Source organism: Corylus avellana, chromosome 9 (genome assembly GCF_965113065.1).
Source record: "Corylus avellana chromosome 9, dhCorAvel1.hap1.2, whole genome shotgun sequence".
Taxonomy (NCBI): domain Eukaryota; kingdom Viridiplantae; phylum Streptophyta; class Magnoliopsida; order Fagales; family Betulaceae; genus Corylus; species Corylus avellana.
The window spans coordinates 415,256-433,308 of record NC_142498.1 but is presented as its reverse complement, the minus strand read 5'-3'; the positions used below and the strand labels follow the sequence as shown (position 1 = coordinate 433,308).

Genomic DNA, 18,053 nt, shown 5'->3' with positions numbered 1-18,053 from the left:
CTTTTTCCTAAAATCCTAAAACTTTGCCCTATTTTTATTTCAATATATATATATATATATATTTTGTTAGATACAGCTAACTTAAGCATTAGAATTATCTTCCACCTGCCCACATTGGCAAGCTCCTTTACTTACTTGTCTTATATTTTGCAAGTGCTTTCTATTAATGTTCAAGCATGAAGTAACCATTCTAATTGTTTGATGTCATTTGTGAGAACAAGATATTGTTCCTCAACAAAATCCAAATGTCAAATACTCAATCAAGGATTGCCCAAAACAATGGTGGTGAAATCATTAATATTGGCGTCAAGATGTCCAACCTACCTAGGGCCAGAGCTACCAGAGCTACCATCAGGACAACTAGGAGTGTTCAAACGGGGCGATTATAATCACTCCGCCAACCGCGGTTTTAGGAGTAGGAAAAAGCGGTTAATAACTAATAACCACCTACCCTTATATATAATAATATAAATATAAATATTTTATATTTTATATTAATAATTAATATAACATCCAAAACGACACTGTTTGGGTGTTAAACACCAAAACGGCGTCGTTTTAGTCGTGTATGACTGTATGTTTGTGAAATATAATGTGGTATGTAATGTTTTGCGGCAAGCCTTATTCAAAAAAACATTGCTTGACCCAAAAAACATGTTCTTTTCATCTTTTTTAGAACACTTTGACCCAAAACATTTAAAATAAGCCCAAAAAATAGGTACAATGATGGCCCAAAACATTAAAAAGCCTAAAAACCGATATAAAAAAACGTTATAAAACCACTAGTTATTAGTTTGAATAACCGCTAACAGCTTAGACGATTGCAGTTATTAAAAATAGATAATTGCCCAAGGTAATTGCGGTTAGCAAGTATAGCCAATAACCGCTTATGCAACCCTAAGGGCAACTATTGAGAATGAAAAATCTAACTCATCATTACAGATACTCTCAGCATCCACTACTTTTAGTTATGGTCAAAAAAGTATATAAAAGTGCCCATAAAACTATCCACAATTTAATAAAATGAACCATCTCTCTCTTACTGTATTTGGTTCCATTAGTAAAAGCTAAACAAAATTAGGATCAACCATTGGAATGGAAAATCCAACCCATCATTACCGATATCCTCAGCATTATTTACCTACTCTGCAAATAATTAGACTATCCTGTTTGGACAAAAATTGTCTAAAAAGTTGTACAGGACCGAAAGAGTTTCTCTAAAGTAGATTAAAAGAATTTTCTTTAACCTATTGTATAAAATTGCAATGTGTCCCTTAGCATTAAAAAAACTATATATTTTTTTAGAAACACGTAAGAAGCACGTGCCTTTTTAATAAAATTTCCTTCAATGCTATTAAAAAACCACGTGCTTTGTGTGGACATGTCAAAAAAAGAAAAAAGAAATACACAAAAGACACATGACGATTTTATAGATTGAATTGAAAAGAAAATTCATTTCAACCTAGTTTGGAGGTGTTCTTTACGACTAATCTAGAGAGCTATTTTCGATTAAAACAATCTTGTCATATGCCAACAATAAGCAGTTCCACTTCACCGCTGACTTATTGATCATGGCACGTCAACTATACAATTATAAACTGATAGCCTCCGTTAATATACAGGAAACTGTACAAGGATAATTACAAAACACATTATAGCATATAATTATTAATAAACAGTTTCATTTATATATTATTTACAAGAACGGATGGCTGTGCAGTACAGTGGACCGATTGCAGTAACCAGAGGATATTGCTGGAATTTTACATGAATTTTTAAAGCTTCTCCATCTGGCATATAAACATTGAATGAAAAAGATGTCAGACACCAATATATTTCACTAATCACAATCAACAAATTATCAGTGACACTGGATATATGCAAGAAAGAAAACAAAGCATGGAATTTACTCATAGCCAGGCATACTGGTGAACCAATGCAATTTGAAATGTTACACCTTAATATAAGTTTGGCCCTTATCATTGTTGTTGTTATTACCTTATTATTCTTACTATTATTATTATTATTATTATCAGAACCAAAAGATCCCCAACTTTAGGAGGTTCTGATGGGATTACGCATACTTCTCCAGATCTATTGGATACTAAGGTCATTAGTTGCACACCTACTCCAAAAGAAATGAACTCAAACACCACTAATAAGGTTTGCAGACGTGCAAGCACACCTAACAAAAGAAAGGGCATGCTCAATGTTTAAGAATGATTCAAGTATGTATTAAAGGCCTAACCATTGATCCAAAAGTCCCAAGACTGTTAGATACTGATTTGGTTAAACCTTTAACCCTTAAGATCGTAATATTCCACCACGCTTCTGAATATGACGCCTATAGCGGCCTGCTTTATCAACTCTAACTCGATGGTAGTCTTTTCTCTTTTAGAGGCATCACAGAGAAGGATTTAGTCAATATAAGGCACAATCGATGCCAAACAAGCAAAAGGAACAGCAGGTTTGGGACCCAAAGCTGATGCAGGGTCTTACTAAATTGACACCAATATTGGATGTTGGGACTGGTTTATTGATTAAGGTGAAGACTCAGAAATATAGCTGAAACGTGTCTGCTGGTGAAAAACTCTGGAAAGTACATCATAGATGAAGGGAAAATCAAGAACGGGAAGATGGGGAACCTAGGCATCCCTAGGGTTCCCAGGTACCACTCCCAAGAGAAGATACATTACACAATGCAGTAGCAAGGTCTTTCGAATACTTTCTTTGTTAGCTTCAGTATATGTCAATAATACAATGATGGACCTAAGACTAAATCCAAAGAACCACCAAAACTGACCCAACACAAATAACATGAACACACGGTAAAGCTCAAACACATATTGAAACCCAACTAACCAGAAGAATATCAGAAATAAAATTATGGCCAAAAAACATATTAAGGAGACATAAGAGAGCATTTACCTCTCATCAGTTGCTTGAGCTGCCAACATCAAAGTCCATGGTGTTATCATATTCGATAGTTGGAATTACGGAGGCCATGAATTTCAAGAATAAGAAGAGGTACCTACATATTTAGGTGAGAGATTGAAATATATGAAGGAAAAATATAGAGAAAAACCGGGAATATTGAAAACCGAAACATACACAAGGTTCAAAAATTTGTATAGGACACTATATTCTTCATGTACCAACGGACATATTGCTATATGGTCTCTCATATATAACAATGTCAGAATATTAGCAAGCATAAAATATTTGCTTGATTTTTCATTTATTAGTTTTTTTTTTTTAGTTATGAACAATTTCACAGAAAAAGTAATGATGGGAAACAAGATATGAAAAAAATTAATTTAGGGGTTAGGTCGTGGGTAGTTTAATCCAATCCAACTTCGCATTGATTAGTCTCAGTTTGAGTTGGTTCAACTTGACAGCACGAATTTTGTCAAATCACTCAAAGACAGTGCCAAGTTTCAGAAGTATGGAGGAATCAAATCTTAATATGCCAATGACTGATATGAGGATGGAAATTTACTTGTCAACTTCTGGCTCAACCCCATGTGAGATTAGAACATCAATAATCTTTTTCATCACGGCTCCATGTCGACATGGATGAACAGATGCATGCTTCCCAGGCAAGTGAGGATGGTCTTCGATGGTTACCTGTACATTATTGAATTAATAATAACATATAGCCAAAAAAATTGAAAATAAATATATCAATCACCGAAATCAAAAGTAAACAAACAAGAAATGTCTACAGAAGTAGATTCTTCAGCAGAAGAGACAATTAGGAAAGCAATCACTGTGAAGTGATTTTGGAAGGACATTGGAATCACATATGGCCAAAACCATGGTAAGTAGGACATTCTATTCTAGAAATAGAACCACTAAGTATTCTTGTTGGAAGCATAAGAATAACCTCTGAGACTCATAAATGGACTTCTCCGGACTAGCATCCACAACTATGATCCACATCCAACAATAACTGAATTACTAAACTACTTTTGACTCACAAAACTCAAATAAAAGCTGAATTTATCCTAAAATTCTACCGCCCATGTCCAAAAATACCAGAATTTACTAAACTACCTTTTACTCACAAACTTAAATAAAAGCTGAATTTAGACTAAAATGAGAAACTAACAACTAATAAGCTACAGTGGATGCTTGTCTCTGTAACAAAAATCCTTACATAACATGAACTCATAACTTGAGAGTTTGGCTTCCAAAGAGGACTTGCAAACCACTCACAGTTCCAGTAATTCTGGTCAAACTAAGATTTGGTAGACATTATGACAGAACACCAAACATGTATAAGAAATAAAGAATTTCATTGTCATATCTCACCGTTTTGTGTGCATGGTCTTGACTAACATCTTCAAGTACAAGTTCTGGTTGCAAAAGCATCCTTGACTGCCACAAAACACCGGAAAGTGCTCAATGATGAGGTTAAATAATCACGTGGAAAAACAGTTGATTTTACACTGATGCTCATGATTAAATGATCAATACATTGACAATTCCTGTACATGCTTGGTTGCTATAAAAACAGTTAAATCCACTACCATCATGATAAAAAACATATTTCTGTCAGCATGAGAAGATATCGAGTTTTGCATTTGCTGATAAGCTACAAACACCAAATATACCACTAAAGGGGATTTAGGGTTCAAGTGTAAGAAAATTTGGAAGTAATCAGGAAAACATGTCGCTTCTCATAGTTCTTCTAGCCATCATGCATTTGGCCATTCTATGAGAAAAGCTTGGAAACCATGTCATTCATGAAAAGAAAAATGAAAAAAAAAAAGAAAAAAAAAAGAAAAAAAAGAAAGAAAAGCTTGGAAACTGTGGAAGAGAGAGAGAGGGGGATCTTGGATTTTTTTAAGTAACATATTTTCCTTTTTCTTTCAAAAAGAAAAACGAAAAAAGAGGGTACATCTCAAGTACATGGTAAGAAATTTTGGAAAAATATCTAAAAAAGGAAAACTTAAGCGACTGAAAGCAGAGAGTTTTCAGAAGGTGATGAAAAACACTTCTATTATTTGGATAAAAATCATATAGAAAGGGAATTGTGAAAAGGATTTGGTAACCAGTTGCAAAGTCAAATATGATTTGGAATGTATTGTTCATTTACACGTTAATATATGAGCTCATCTTAGCATAAGTTAAAGTAAATGAACTGTTAAAGTTTTTACCTCTATAGTATAGTATCAAACAGGCTGACAGTTGGTTAAGCACTAGGAAGTTATATCTGAAAGACATATATATTCAACTTATGCACCCTACATGAACAATATTTGACGAAGATCCAAATATTAGGTAATGAAGAAATGACCAAAGTATTGTAATTCATTTCTATTTTGTTCTTTTTAAGTTTGATTTCCTCATTCTTTTTATTAGATTCTAGCAACCTAGAAGATCTGAGAGCATTTGAATCTGACAATCACTACAGATGTCGATTAGGCCACAAGACTGGAAGAAAACATCTTTCCTGCATATAACATGCCTATGCTACATTTATGAAAGGCATGCTCATGCTCTGCCAATGCCATAATTAAATATCAAAATCAAAATCAATGGATCAAATTTTCGCTACTTCCAATTATCCAACACATAGAAGCTACAAAGATAAATTAGGTGACAAACCTCATCATATCCAGTAAGCCATACTCGGGGTGTTTGATAATATTTATCATACCTGGAAATAAAGGAATACAAGATGTAAAAACCAGCTAGGATTCAGATCTGCAAAAAGTAATTTCCAGCAAGGATTTTTGAATCATTAAAGAAGAGCATGTTCCTATCAATAAAGAAACTTGCTTCCTATAACAATTCTACTAAAAGATGACTAAAGATCATCAAAGTCCAAAATGTAATTAATTTTTTTTAATTTATCTTACGTGATGCTGACATCATAAGTTCGAGTGCGAATAATATTATCCTCATCAGGTTCTTGAGCCACAATATATGTAGACTGAAGGGTTGCCTGCATTGAGTATATAGACAAATAAATCACAATGATTATAACTCTCCTAATGCATGTTCAATTCAATAGCAATAAGAGAAATACTTGTTCATGGCCATCAAGCAAATGCAAGTACACTATTAAATCTTCATTATTACTTATGTGATACACATCATTATGGCCATCAACATTTAAAAAAAAATGACACATATTAATGTGGTAAAATTCATGCAATATTTTATACATTAATGTTTCCATAATCAAATAACTTCTAAGGACGTGTTTTAAGTTTAAAATCTGATAAAGGCTAGAATGCCACAGCCTCCTCTATCACTTCTGAGGAACTTCAAGATTTGCTAAATTTTACGAACTCTAAGAAATTACCACGAAGGGAGCTACCAAGTAAAAATTGGAACAATTCAAGCAATTCTAACAGGCTTTTGCATGATAGTTAGAATAGTAACAACTTACTGGATCATTTTCAATAAGGTTGTCAGGTTCATCATAGTCAGCCATGTCTGGAATATCTTCTTCCTCCTCACCCCCAAAGTACGAAGGAATTGACCGAATAGGATTCTTCCTGCTGATCTCTAGGGTCTCCATTGTAGGTAAGTTATCATCCTCATCGCATTTATTTTCTAAAGAAAATACAAGGCACAGATCAAAACGGGTACACTGAGTCAAAAAATTCCTAGCTCCAATTAGAAACACACACCTTTTGGTTTACCGTGAGTTGCCAGCCAACCATCATTATCTTCCCCATCAAGTAGCACTTCACCTCCAGCAGCTTCATAGTCTTCTTCTACAGACGCAGCCCTTCGTAGACAAGGAACTGAAAAGAAGTTTATAATTCCTAATGATTTGCATGTAGAAAAATAAAATACATTGCTTTTCATCAAAATCGTGAAGCTTAGAACGAAAGGAATTGCTCAAAAGGCCCGAAGCGATGACGTTTTTTTACCATTTCTAGTAATCAAGAACTGCTTTTCCGGGGGTAAGTACGGTTTCCTCTTGCTTGACTCACCGGATTCCCTACCGAAAAATAGTTCATCAAATTAAATTAGATTGAAATTGATATAATTTGAAGTGGCAAAGAGGTAAATTTTGACATCACCGACCAAGACCAGGTGGGGCATTTGGAGACGAGATTATCGCCGGCGACGATGAATTCGGAGACGCTGAGAACTCCTTTCTCCTTGAAGGCGGAGACGGTGCGAGGACCTGTGATTCTCTCTACCGTGCCTTTGAAGGCTTCGTGAAGCTTCTGCGTTTGCACCATCTCTTTCTCTTTCCTTCTCTCTCTCTCTCTCTCCCTCCCTCCCCCGTAAGGAATTATGGTACCAATAAAGTGTATTCTTTAATCTTTATCAACGTTTTGACTTTATTCTATTAGGACTTTCTCAATTTTCACAAATTTAAAAGAGTTTTTATGATTATTCAAATTATTAAAGCAAAATTACTGCGATTTTATTTCTTTTATCATTTTTCAAATGAGAGTGAATTTCAAGTAATGAGAACCCTTTTATCATGAGTATATAAGTTGATTTCTTCTACCATTGTAAGTTGAAGTTGATTAATCAAAGAATACATTTCAATTCTCTCTCCATTGCATTCATCTTTTTCAGCTTGTTTGCTTTGCATTCTTTATATATCGTAAAACTTGACACAGTTGCCTATAAATTTAGATAATATAAAGAGAAATATATACAACCAATCATGTAATTTTTCTGAATTACAATGAGCTCGCGTTGTACTATCAAAATGAGCTTAAAGGTCCATGTAATATATCAAAAGAACAATTTAATCCCGCTAATCAAATTCATGTTGCGACAAATTCCCTTAGGTGTCACTTTAGCAATAGAGAAGCTGAACATATAGGCAGTGGGGTGCGACCGTGAGGACGACGAGCACAAGAGAAGAAACAGGAAGGAAATTAAAAAAAAATAATAATAATAATAAAAAACAAATGTGAGAACACATGATCTGTTTGCAGATTTATTATATTTACATCAAAAGCATGAAAATTACACACGAAAGATACAAGTTCAAATCCTTTTATTGATCTCACAACAGCTCTCTTGATAACTAGTTCATAACATAGAGTTTGCATCCAGCAACCCGGCCATATCCAGAAGACATTCAAGTTCTTTTCACACAGACTAGAAGGAATTTCAAATATGGATAACCCAATAAGATATTTGGAAGTATCATGCCTTATGGTATCAGCACAACAGATCCAGTAGTCTTCCTATTTTCAAGGTCTGCATGTGCCTGTGCTGCCTGAGACAAAGGGTAGGTATGATTTACTCGAACCTTCAAGACACCTGATGTGACATTAGCAAATAACTCCCCAGCAGTTTCCAGTAGCTCATCCCGAGTTGTATTGTATTGCATGAGGGTAGGCCGGGTCAAGAACAGGGATTTCACAGAAAGAGCTGACAATGGAACTGGATCTGGTGTACCTGATGACTGCCCAAAACTCACCATGTACCCACGAATCTTTAAGCATGCCAATGATCCCTGTATATGTAAACTTCCCAATAAGGAACTCCTTTCCAGGACATAATGGATGAAGCGGACCAATGTAACAATTTCAGCAGATTCAAGTAAGTTTTAGGAATATCTCGTTTGATTTTGATTATTTTATTTTGGAGGAAAACTCTCCGAAGTATCACCACTTTGGCACTTGTACTTCCAAAGTTTAAAAAGTGGCACCCAAATCCCAACAACTACCTAACTGTAACACTTGATACCTTTCGTTAGCTTTTTCCATCAATTTGGATGGAACTCACGTCACGTGCGCCGTGCGTGACATTTTCAAACCAAATCTTCCAATGATGCCCCCCGTTCTTGGATTTTATATGAAGTCTTAGAACCTTTTTAAAGCCACATGGCTTTTGGATAAGTCCCAGAAGCTCTTGCCTGACACTAGGACCTTCAAAGTATTATTCACTGTATTGAACATTTGGTTCAAAAATCCATGAACGAGGGCATTTTGGAGACATTTGGTTCAAAAATGTCATGTGCAGCACATGTGATGTGAGTTCCGTTCAAATTGAAGAAAAAACTAACGGCGGATGGTGTCAAGTGGTAACCATTAGATAGTTGGTGGGGTTTGAGTGTCAATTTTTAAGCTTTATAGGTACAAGTGCCAACGTGGGGTTTTTTTTTTTTTTTTTTTTTGGGGGGGGGGGGGGAGTAAGTGTATTTTCTCCTTTATTTTGAGCCTTCTCAAGCTTGGATGGTTTTAACTTAAGCTGGCAGAACTTGATTCAGAAATTATCTTACATGTTTTATAATTTTTCAAAATTTCATCTGAAATAGAAATACCTGGGTTTGGCAGGTTGGTCCTAGAAAATCTCGGGGTTAAAATAATAGCTGATTGTTAACAGTTTGATGTGCTCGGTTGGTCCTCAAGTTGATACACCAAACCCTTACTTGTTTTAAGTTCAATAAACCAACCTAAATAAATTTGCATCCTTGGCTACCATATTGAGATAATGCAAGGAGCTAACCACGAAACCTAATTTAAATATATCTGAAATGCGTATTTGATGACACATATGCAGAAGATGAAGCTATCTCAATACAGAAAATGAGAAGAGTGGGGGGAGAGAGAGAGAAGAGAAAAAAAGCAGCCAGTACCTGGAAGGTATCTTTTCCTACAGAATCGTAGACAACATCAACCCCATTGCCTGATGTAATCTCATTGACACGAGCAACAAAATCCTCTTCCTTATAGATTATAACATGGTGACACCCATCATCTTTGGCTTGAGCTGCCTTCTCTTTGGTTGAGACAGCTCCAATGACAGTGGCACCTAGGGCATTAGCCCACTGGCATAGTAGAGATCCAACTCCACCAGCTGCTGCGTGAACAAGGATTGTGTGTCCAGGTTCAACCTGTATACAAAACAATTATTTCACATCTAGTAGTAAATGTAATTAAGGCTCTGTTTACTGAGCTGGCATTACAGTGAGGACAGAAAACCAAATTTAGGCATACTATCTTAGCAAGATGCTAGCTTCTGAGTGTTTTACAATTGCAACTTTGAAGAAAAAGGAACATGCATAGAGATACTTGTGAAGAACAGTTTTTCAAATGATTGAGAAAGAGACACCATTAGATCAATCTTAAATTTATAGTCAGTCAACTTAAAAAAAGAAAAAATCTAGTCAATCAATCTTATATCATTTGGACATTTATCTCTTATTTTATTTCTCAGACTGTCCAACCGAGTAGGATGGTCAACCCACTCGATTCAGACCAAAGAAGCCATGGAATGTGAATTCAAGGGTTCAATCCCATATGGATATGTGAGTTGTATTTCGCTATCAGAAAAAGTATTTAGCAAAAATAATGTCAACACCACAACACAGTTTGGCCATAAACTAGAATCATAACTTTGGTGTTCATCATAGCTGTGCATATACATTCACATTCATATTCAAGCCAAGCACTCAACAATGTTGACGAAGATCGTTCATTTAGATATCAATTACATTGGTAAATACAAGCATTAGCAGGCTGCATTTGTATAGACATACGTCAATACATATTGATGGAAGATATTAACTAACTTAATGTAAGATGACATTCACAATTTATCGAGATTTCCAGTCCTAATATTTTCACAGGCTAAATTTAATATAAATTACAACTTTCTGCGGTACACAATATAACCTACCTTGAAGCATCGGCGGAGTAGAAATTGGGCCGTCATACCCTTCAGCATAACGGAAGCTGCAATGATAGGATCAATAGAGGGAGGAACAGGCACAACTTTGTTCGCAGGAAGGATCTGCTCTTCAGTATACGAGCCCATTGGGCTACCAGCATAAGCTACAAGGTCTCCAACTTGCCTGCCAGTCAGTCCAGGACCCACAGCTGTCACCACCCCAACAGCCTCCATACCTGAATTAGAATATGATATTAATAAACTGTATCCCACCTTAGGTCCTAACATCGTATTTAGTAGGAAAATCCATCTCTATTCCCATTCTAAAAAGAAATTCCAAATTGTATCATAACTAATGCAAATTCCAGAAACTGGCAAATACTTCAATAGATCTCTAAGACCACATTTGTACTATAGTTGTAAAGAAACCACTTTTCAATAAGCTATTATTCCAAGGTATTTACTTTCCTCAAAACAAATGAAGCTTTTGTTGGTGTTAACTTTTTTGTGATCTTGATATGCATCATTAGCCTACTTCCTGACAAGTTTAAGCTTTTATGATTACAGAGGGAATGCCAATAGCCTTCTCTAGTTCTCTTAAGTAGCAAAGAGTTCGAATAGGATGTGTCGCACACAATTTTCTGATGAGACTGACAATTCCCACAAGAGGATGATTTCCAACTTACTTGCTCACACTCTGACAATTAGTGAGCTGGAATCCGAACTCCATATTGAAACTTACATAGTTGGAAAAATTCATATGATTCTGTTATCAGTAACATTTGAGAGCTGTATATTACATATTTCCTAGAAGATGTATTTCTAAGCAGTACATAATTTCTGAAAGACTGTTTTAATCATCGCCCAAATCCTTATTTTGGAATTCTTGCAATTGCCAATCATATAAATTCTTTTTCATAAAGCACGCACCCAGAAGTTAGTAGAGACATCATTCCTGCTTGAAACAAAACTCTGTTTTACTGCAGAAACAACTAATGAAACCAAACCAAACCTGGGGTGAAGGGAAATGCAGCGGCCTTATAAACTCCTTTGCGGAAATACACATCAATGAAATTAAGCCCAATGGCCTTGTTTTTCACACGAATCTCCCCCTCCTCTGGCTCTCCCATTTCCACGTCCTCCCATTTCAGAACCTATTCTCATAACCAAAACAGATTCTCAGAAAACAGAGTATAAAGTTACATAACTCTATACAAAACCTAAAACCCAGAAACCAGTTTACTAGTTTAGACATATGTGCTAGAATCTGCTTTGGGTTCAAGAGCCCTGACCTCAGGACCACCAAGCTCGTGAATCCTGATGGCTTTGACCATTTTGGGAACTGCTGACGACGATGCTCTCACCGGTGGGATTCTTCTCGTCGCACGTGTAGATGGTACGGGGTAAGAGGAAGTTTGTGGAAAGGGTTTTGGATTTTGATGGAAATGGTGGTGTGGAAGAGGGACAACTTGGGATTGAAAGAGTCGACGATGCTGAAATCCTACTCTTAATAATCCCATTTCATGTTTTCTAATTATATATTTTTACGGACTGTATACAAGTCTTGATGGGAATGGGAAAATCATGGGATAAAGAGAAACAGTAAAATACGGAGGAAAACGTCGTAGTTTTGCTTTTGCTAGAGGCACTAGCTTTTGAGTGGCGGAGCCGCATGGAGGTTAGAGGTGGCCACGGCCACCTACGTGGGATTTTAAAAAAAAAAATTCTACACAGACCCCTTTAAACTATTAAGAGAAAAATATATAAGCGGCCTCTACGTGAAATTTTTTAAACTCCTCCATTACTCCTTGCTTCTCAAATCTCGCACTTCAGCCTTTTTCTCCTTTTTTTTATTTTTTATTTTTTTTATTTTTATCATTTTTTCTTCTTTTCCCACCTTCTCCGCCAACTTCCTTTTGTTTTTGTTTTTGTTTTTTTTTTTTTTTTTCACCAGTCACTTTGTTTTATATTATTTACTTTATTTCTTTGTCTCCCACTATCCACTCTTTTGTTTGTTTTTTCCTCCATTTATACTCTATGGGATAGTGGTGGAGTCACATGAAGGCCAGAGGTGGCCACGGCCCCTACGGGGGATTTAAAAAAAAATTTACACAAACCCTTTCAAACTATTAAGAGAAAAATATATAAGCAGTCCTACGTGAAATTTTTTAAATTGCTCCATTACTCTTTGGCTTCTTAAATCTCATACTTTTGCCTTCTTTTATCTTTCTTTTTATCATTTTTCTTCTTTTGCCACCTACTCCGCCAACTTCCTCTTTTTTTTAGTCACCACTCACTTTGTTTTATATTATTTACTTTGTTTCTTTGTCTCCCACTATCCACTCTTTCTTTTGTTTGTTTTTTCCTCCATTTATACACTATAGGACAGTGGCAGAGCCACATGAAGGCCAAAGGTGGCCATGGCCCTAAGTGAGATTTTTTTTTTTTAAAAAAAAAAAAAAATTCTACATAGGCCCCTTCAAACTATTAAGAGAAAAATATATAAGCGGCCCCTACCTGAAATTTTTTAAACTCCTCCATTACTCCTTGGCTTCTCAAATCTCGCGCTTCAGCCTTCTTTTTCCTTTCTTTTTCTCATTTTTCTTCTTTTCCCACCTTCTCCGCCAACTTCCTCTTTTTTTCTTTTTTTTTTCTTTTTTTCTTTTTTTTTTAAATTTTCTTCTTCCCCACCGCTCACTTTGTTTTATATTATTTACTTTATTTCTTTGTCTCCCACTATCCACTCTCTTTCTTTTGTTTTTTGTTTTCCTCCCTTTCTCAAGCTTCCGGCTTCTTTTCTCCCTTTCTCTTCTCCCTCTCTCTCCCTTAATGGTTTACTCCCTCTCAATTTCTCAAATCAAATACTCTCTCAGGTTTCAACTTTATTAAATTAGGGCTTTCGGTATGTAAATTTGATATTAGTTCATTAGAGTTTGATCTTGGATTGCGCCATCACATATGAGAATATGATGTTAATCAACAAGATGCAAAATAACTCAACGCATGTTACACTTTTTGAGGTTAGTACTCTAAGTTCAATTCCTAATCTAAGTGGTCTTGTAATTTGAATATTTTTGTTATTAACTATTGAGAATATTGGTTGTTAGAATTTAAACATTTAACTGGAGAATTTGACATAATTCTAAGCTCAATTCATCATTGTATTTAAGTACCAGTGATTAGAAAAAGAAGAAAAAATAGAAAAAAGTACCGGTTCATTACACGTTGAAAAAAAAAATTCCTAATAATAAAAAGAAAGAAAGAAAACTTAGGAAAAAAAATTTTAGTTTAGCGGCCCCTTCAATATGAAATGGCTGGCTCCGCCACTGTTTATGATGTTCTCATTACAAAAGTAAAAAACAAATACTAAAAATTAATAAAATAAAGTTATACGAGCTTAAATAAATACTTTTTGTAGTTATTTAATTGATTTTCACTAAAGTGCTTCGTTAATTTTTATTTTTTTACAAAATTTTCAGATTGTTGTTTTTCTTCTTCAACTCATCTCATATGAATGGTGTGTTTGAGATTGCGATTTCGCAAGAATAATTTATGTTTTGAAAAGATATTGTAAAATACAAGGCGTTTGACATTGCGATTTAAACAACACTTAATTTAAAATAATAATAAAATATGCAATTTGTATAAGCAGAATAAGAGTGCTTAAAAACACCCAAAACTAAATCCATATATAATTACTTACACTTAACCAAGGTTACAAGGTAGCATGCAGTAATAAACACTATTAGTTTTGTCATTTACTTAATTTATTTTTATTTTTATTTTTTTTTCTAGAGTAGGATCGCTTGAAATTTTTTGCCCGAATTGAGTGTAGGCCTACAGGATAGATGGGCCTTGTACTTGTCTTCACACAATTCGGGTAGGAAATTTCCGAGGATCCTCATCCATTTTCTCATGATCGAGTTGAACAAATGAACTTTTGGATTGGAAGATGGAAATTAATCAGTTAGCTATTGATCAGTTTATAAGCTAGGTGTTAAATTTTTATGTGCTATATGTAAGCATTAATCTTTCTTTATCATAAGGTATACTTGTTGTTTTCTTTAGAACTATTTAAAATTAATCCATTATAGTAATAATTAGAGAAAATCAATTTGAATCATGCGGGGGAGAGTACAAAATTGAAATAATTTTATCACGAATTAATGTAATAGCATGTTTAATTGTCTTTAGCTTTTTTTTTTTTTTTTTTTGACATGTTTGTACAAGAGGGTGGAGGGGTATTCGAACTAGTGACCTCCGTTTCATTAGGCATGATCCCAACTGATTAAGCTACCTCTTGGGAACCAATTGTCTTTAGCCTTTATGTGCGACATATGCGCATGAGTGTTAACTCATCACGATATTTTGTTACCAATTTGTGGTAGAACTTAATTAAATTAAGTAACATAAAAACCAAACTATTCATTAAAATAAAGAAGTTCTTATTTTATTTTCACTTAATTAAATTAATACACGTTTACAAGCATAACACAACATCTCTCAAAAGGATTAAGGCTAGCATACATTTTGTTTTCTATTTACTAAGATATCAATCTAATGTTAAAGCTAACCTCCCTTCTTCTTCTTCTTCTTCTTTTTTTTCTTTTTTTTTTTTTTTTTTTTTTTTTTTTTTTTTTTTTTGTCTCGAAAAGTAATGCTAAGAAACACAGTTTTATTCCAAACTGTGCCGAAAATTTTTTCTCAAATTCAAACTATTAAACTGACATGTGTTCAAAATGCATGTGATTCGTACATGTTCTATTATACATGCAGTACTCACATGTATTTTGGACACATATTAATTTAATAGACTGGATTAAAAGAAAATTGGTCAACCCAGTTTAGTGAAAACATTTATAATGTAATCTTAAGCCCAATGTACATTTTGTACATAGAATAATGCTATATAGTATGCCTCATTCATTTTACCCTTATCGGATTGATGTAGCAATGCACATCGGTCGATCTTGATGGGCATAGTCACATTGGCTAAATAGAATGAAGGTAAAATGATGTGCTTTGGACGCCTTTCCGTTCATTAGTAATTAACAATAGATCTATAGCTTTTACCAGCTTGCCACCCTTCTGGAATCACATTTTTTGCCACAATTTTATGGCCGCCACCATTGGTCAGTCGAATGGAGAGTGGAGGATGTAGTTCTCCGCCGGCGTCTAGCTTCCAAGTTGCACCCCATGATTGCTGCAGGGCGCGCCATTCACCGGACCCTGAGCCCTCCTCCTTCAGATCAATACCAGAAAGATCTCCTTCTCCGTCTTCATATTCAACCACCACAGCAAAGTAGTAAGGGTTTGAGCCTTGATCCACATGGAATGCTATTTTCTTTCCTGGATAGTCACATGTCACCCTGCAAAGCACAGAGAGATATGTAGCCATAATATCTTAGAATATATAAGCCATTAATTCATATCAGATTCTTAAAGGTAGATATATAACTAGAAATACATCAAATTAAACTAGGAGGAAAATGTAATTAACGTGGGAGCTAGGTTTCTGAATTAGGTGTTTAAAATGTTGATAAGCATGGATATAAGGTTAAGGTCAGTTTCAACCCTAACTCGTTAACTTCGTGTTGGATTTATGGATCATGCAAAAAATTGTAAGTCCTTAAACATGTCAAACCTTTTACCCCTAACCCAATAATTTTGTGTATGGTTGGTGTTGGATTCCCAGATCATGTTAAGATTGTAAGCGCTCTAAAAAAAGTTTTGCCCTAATTAAGTGACCTTGTTGGATTCAGATTTGGATTCCATCAAAATTTATAAAATATGAGATTCTCATGTTCTAAAATCTGAGTCATCCATTTCATTTAACGGTTTCATCAAATGCAGAAGTTTGTGTTATCAAGGCAAATGGATTTGACATATTGAAAACTAAAATTAATTACCTCGCTAACACCTACACAAACTTTTGCATTTGTTTTGACCGTTAAATGAAATAGAGAACTCAAATTTTTAAATATGAGAATCTCATATTTAAGAAAATTTGAGGGGATCTCCATCCATTGGATGCCTGTCTTGTTTCCCACCTTTTTGCCAATATTGGTAAACCCACATTAATGCAATGAACATGAGTGTGCGGGAACACAACTCAAGGTTAGAGGTTTTTTGAAAAGATAAATGTTATTATTAGAGGTATCAATTTACGAAGAGATGGATATCAAGATGATGTAGAGCTTATTTATTGGTAGCTGTAATATTTTTCTTTATTAATTGTTTTGATCATTTACGGCAAATAATTTTCACATCATCTTGATATCCATATATATGTTGATAAGAGATTTAGTACTCCTAACATTTCTCTTTTAAAAAATGATGTTAGTTGGAAAGAGCAATCTCTCGGCTGGCTTGTGTCACATAATGATAAAATATTATTAAATTGTTAAAAAATTATTTTCTATTACCATAAATTTTTGAAAAATTGATGATTTAACATGTATCAAAGTAAACATCATAAGTTGAAATTTTATTTCCGTAATTCACTTTTAATTTCAATTAAATATTTTACCTTATGTTTCTCCCGAAAACAACATTTTCATAATAATAATAAAAAAAAAATTTAAAGCTATTACAAAAGTATATATAAGGTTATTTGTTAAAAAAGAAAAGAAAAGACATATATATATTATATATAATAAAATTGAATATGTGTTGACAATGAGTGGAGTAGTGTATACCGTGAATATTTAACTTCCAAGACTCCTGCGTCACGAAGTTTGCCTTCTTCACCAGAAACTGCCAAGGCACCAAATGCAGTCCCACTGAGATCAAAATGTGCGGAATCCGACGCACAAACACCTCCGGGGCAATAATCCGTTATCACCACCCTTACCGATTTGCCGGAGCAAGCTGGGTTTGACGTACATTTGACCTGATCAGAACGGTCTAAACTATTAATTTACATCTTCCTATGGGATAACTGATAATTTAACACAAACACCATAAACTATATATATATATATATATATATATATATATAATTATATATATACACCTTATAACAGGCTCCACATTCTTTGCCGTTGTTGTACAGAGATGGGCCAATTGCCGTAATCATGGAAGAGAATGGAGCTTGTCCTACTGCATTGCCGTATCCACAAGCCCCTCCTGCATAATAATATATATATATACAATTAGCAAACAATACAAAAATTCTCTCTCTCTCTCTCTCTCTCTCTCTCTCTCTCTCTGTACATTACCATCGCTTCCATAGCCATCAGGGCTGCCATACCAGGTAGCTCCAGCAGAAGACCATTCGCCTGTAATTGATGACGAGTCTAGGTTTTTTGGATTTAAGCAAAAGCACAGATTAGAGAAGAAAAAGAAAGCTAGAATGCAGGATATGTGAACTCTGGCCATGGATGATGAAATATTAACAGAGAAGGAAGGAACGTAAATGGAGAAGATAATTCTTTTCTGTA

General features: G+C 34.7%; 3 protein-coding genes across 3 annotated transcripts; all 3 read right to left on the bottom strand.

The window, feature by feature from the left end:
• Window positions 1-1,490: 1,490 nt before the first annotated feature.
• On the bottom strand, window positions 1,491-7,249 carry ATG3 (autophagy 3 (APG3)). The gene is made up of 10 exons (XM_059604608.2): window positions 7,051-7,249; window positions 6,894-6,964; window positions 6,648-6,764; window positions 6,404-6,570; window positions 5,868-5,953; window positions 5,614-5,665; window positions 4,315-4,380; window positions 3,500-3,627; window positions 2,929-3,031; window positions 1,491-1,790 (listed from the first exon to the last, which is right to left on the bottom strand). The coding sequence occupies exons 1-9, from the start codon at window positions 7,209-7,211 to the stop codon at window positions 2,935-2,937; spliced, it is 945 nt and encodes a 314-aa protein (XP_059460591.2). The 5' UTR covers window positions 7,212-7,249; the 3' UTR covers window positions 1,491-1,790; window positions 2,929-2,934.
• Window positions 7,250-7,899: 650 nt separating this feature from the next.
• LOC132190038 (GroES-like zinc-binding alcohol dehydrogenase family protein) lies at window positions 7,900-12,175 on the bottom strand. The gene is made up of 5 exons (XM_059604916.2): window positions 11,904-12,175; window positions 11,624-11,765; window positions 10,621-10,847; window positions 9,578-9,835; window positions 7,900-8,452 (listed from the first exon to the last, which is right to left on the bottom strand). Exons 1-5 carry the CDS (start codon window positions 12,129-12,131, stop codon window positions 8,147-8,149), a joined length of 1,161 nt encoding a protein of 386 aa, XP_059460899.2. The 5' UTR covers window positions 12,132-12,175; the 3' UTR covers window positions 7,900-8,146.
• A 3,477-nt stretch (window positions 12,176-15,652) lies between these two features.
• LOC132189434 (expansin-B18-like) lies at window positions 15,653-17,997 on the bottom strand. The gene is made up of 4 exons (XM_059604177.2): window positions 17,832-17,997; window positions 17,627-17,739; window positions 17,310-17,503; window positions 15,653-15,980 (listed from the first exon to the last, which is right to left on the bottom strand). Exons 1-4 carry the CDS (start codon window positions 17,989-17,991, stop codon window positions 15,653-15,655), a joined length of 795 nt encoding a protein of 264 aa, XP_059460160.2. The 5' UTR covers window positions 17,992-17,997.
• Between the last annotated feature and the right edge of the window lie 56 nt (window positions 17,998-18,053).

Bases quoted from the DNA above. Each gene is read 5' to 3' on its own strand.
- ATG3 (XM_059604608.2), bottom strand. From the start codon at position 7,211: ATGGTGCAAACGCAGAAGCTTCACGAAGCCTTCAAAGGCACGGTAGAG. The intron at 5,666-5,867 runs GTAAGATAAATT...CTTTATTTCCAG, and splicing joins ACTTATGATGTCAGCATCAC to GTATGATAAATATTATCAAA. The intron at 3,032-3,499 runs GTAAATTTCCAT...CTAAATATGTAG, and splicing joins GTTGAGCCAGAAGTTGACAA to GTACCTCTTCTTATTCTTGA.
- LOC132190038 (XM_059604916.2), bottom strand. From the start codon at position 12,131: ATGGGATTATTAAGAGTAGGATTTCAGCATCGTCGACTCTTTCAATCC. The intron at 11,766-11,903 runs GTCAGGGCTCTT...TTATGAGAATAG, and splicing joins ACGAGCTTGGTGGTCCTGAG to GTTCTGAAATGGGAGGACGT. The intron at 9,836-10,620 runs GTAGGTTATATT...TTTTGTATACAG, and splicing joins TACTCCGCCGATGCTTCAAG to GTTGAACCTGGACACACAAT.
- LOC132189434 (XM_059604177.2), bottom strand. From the start codon at position 17,991: ATGGCCAGAGTTCACATATCCTGCATTCTAGCTTTCTTTTTCTTCTCT. The intron at 17,740-17,831 runs GTAATGTACAGA...ATTATTATGCAG, and splicing joins TGATGGCTATGGAAGCGATG to GAGGGGCTTGTGGATACGGC. The intron at 15,981-17,309 runs GTATACACTACT...TGTGCTTTGCAG, and splicing joins TTGGAAGTTAAATATTCACG to GGTGACATGTGACTATCCAG.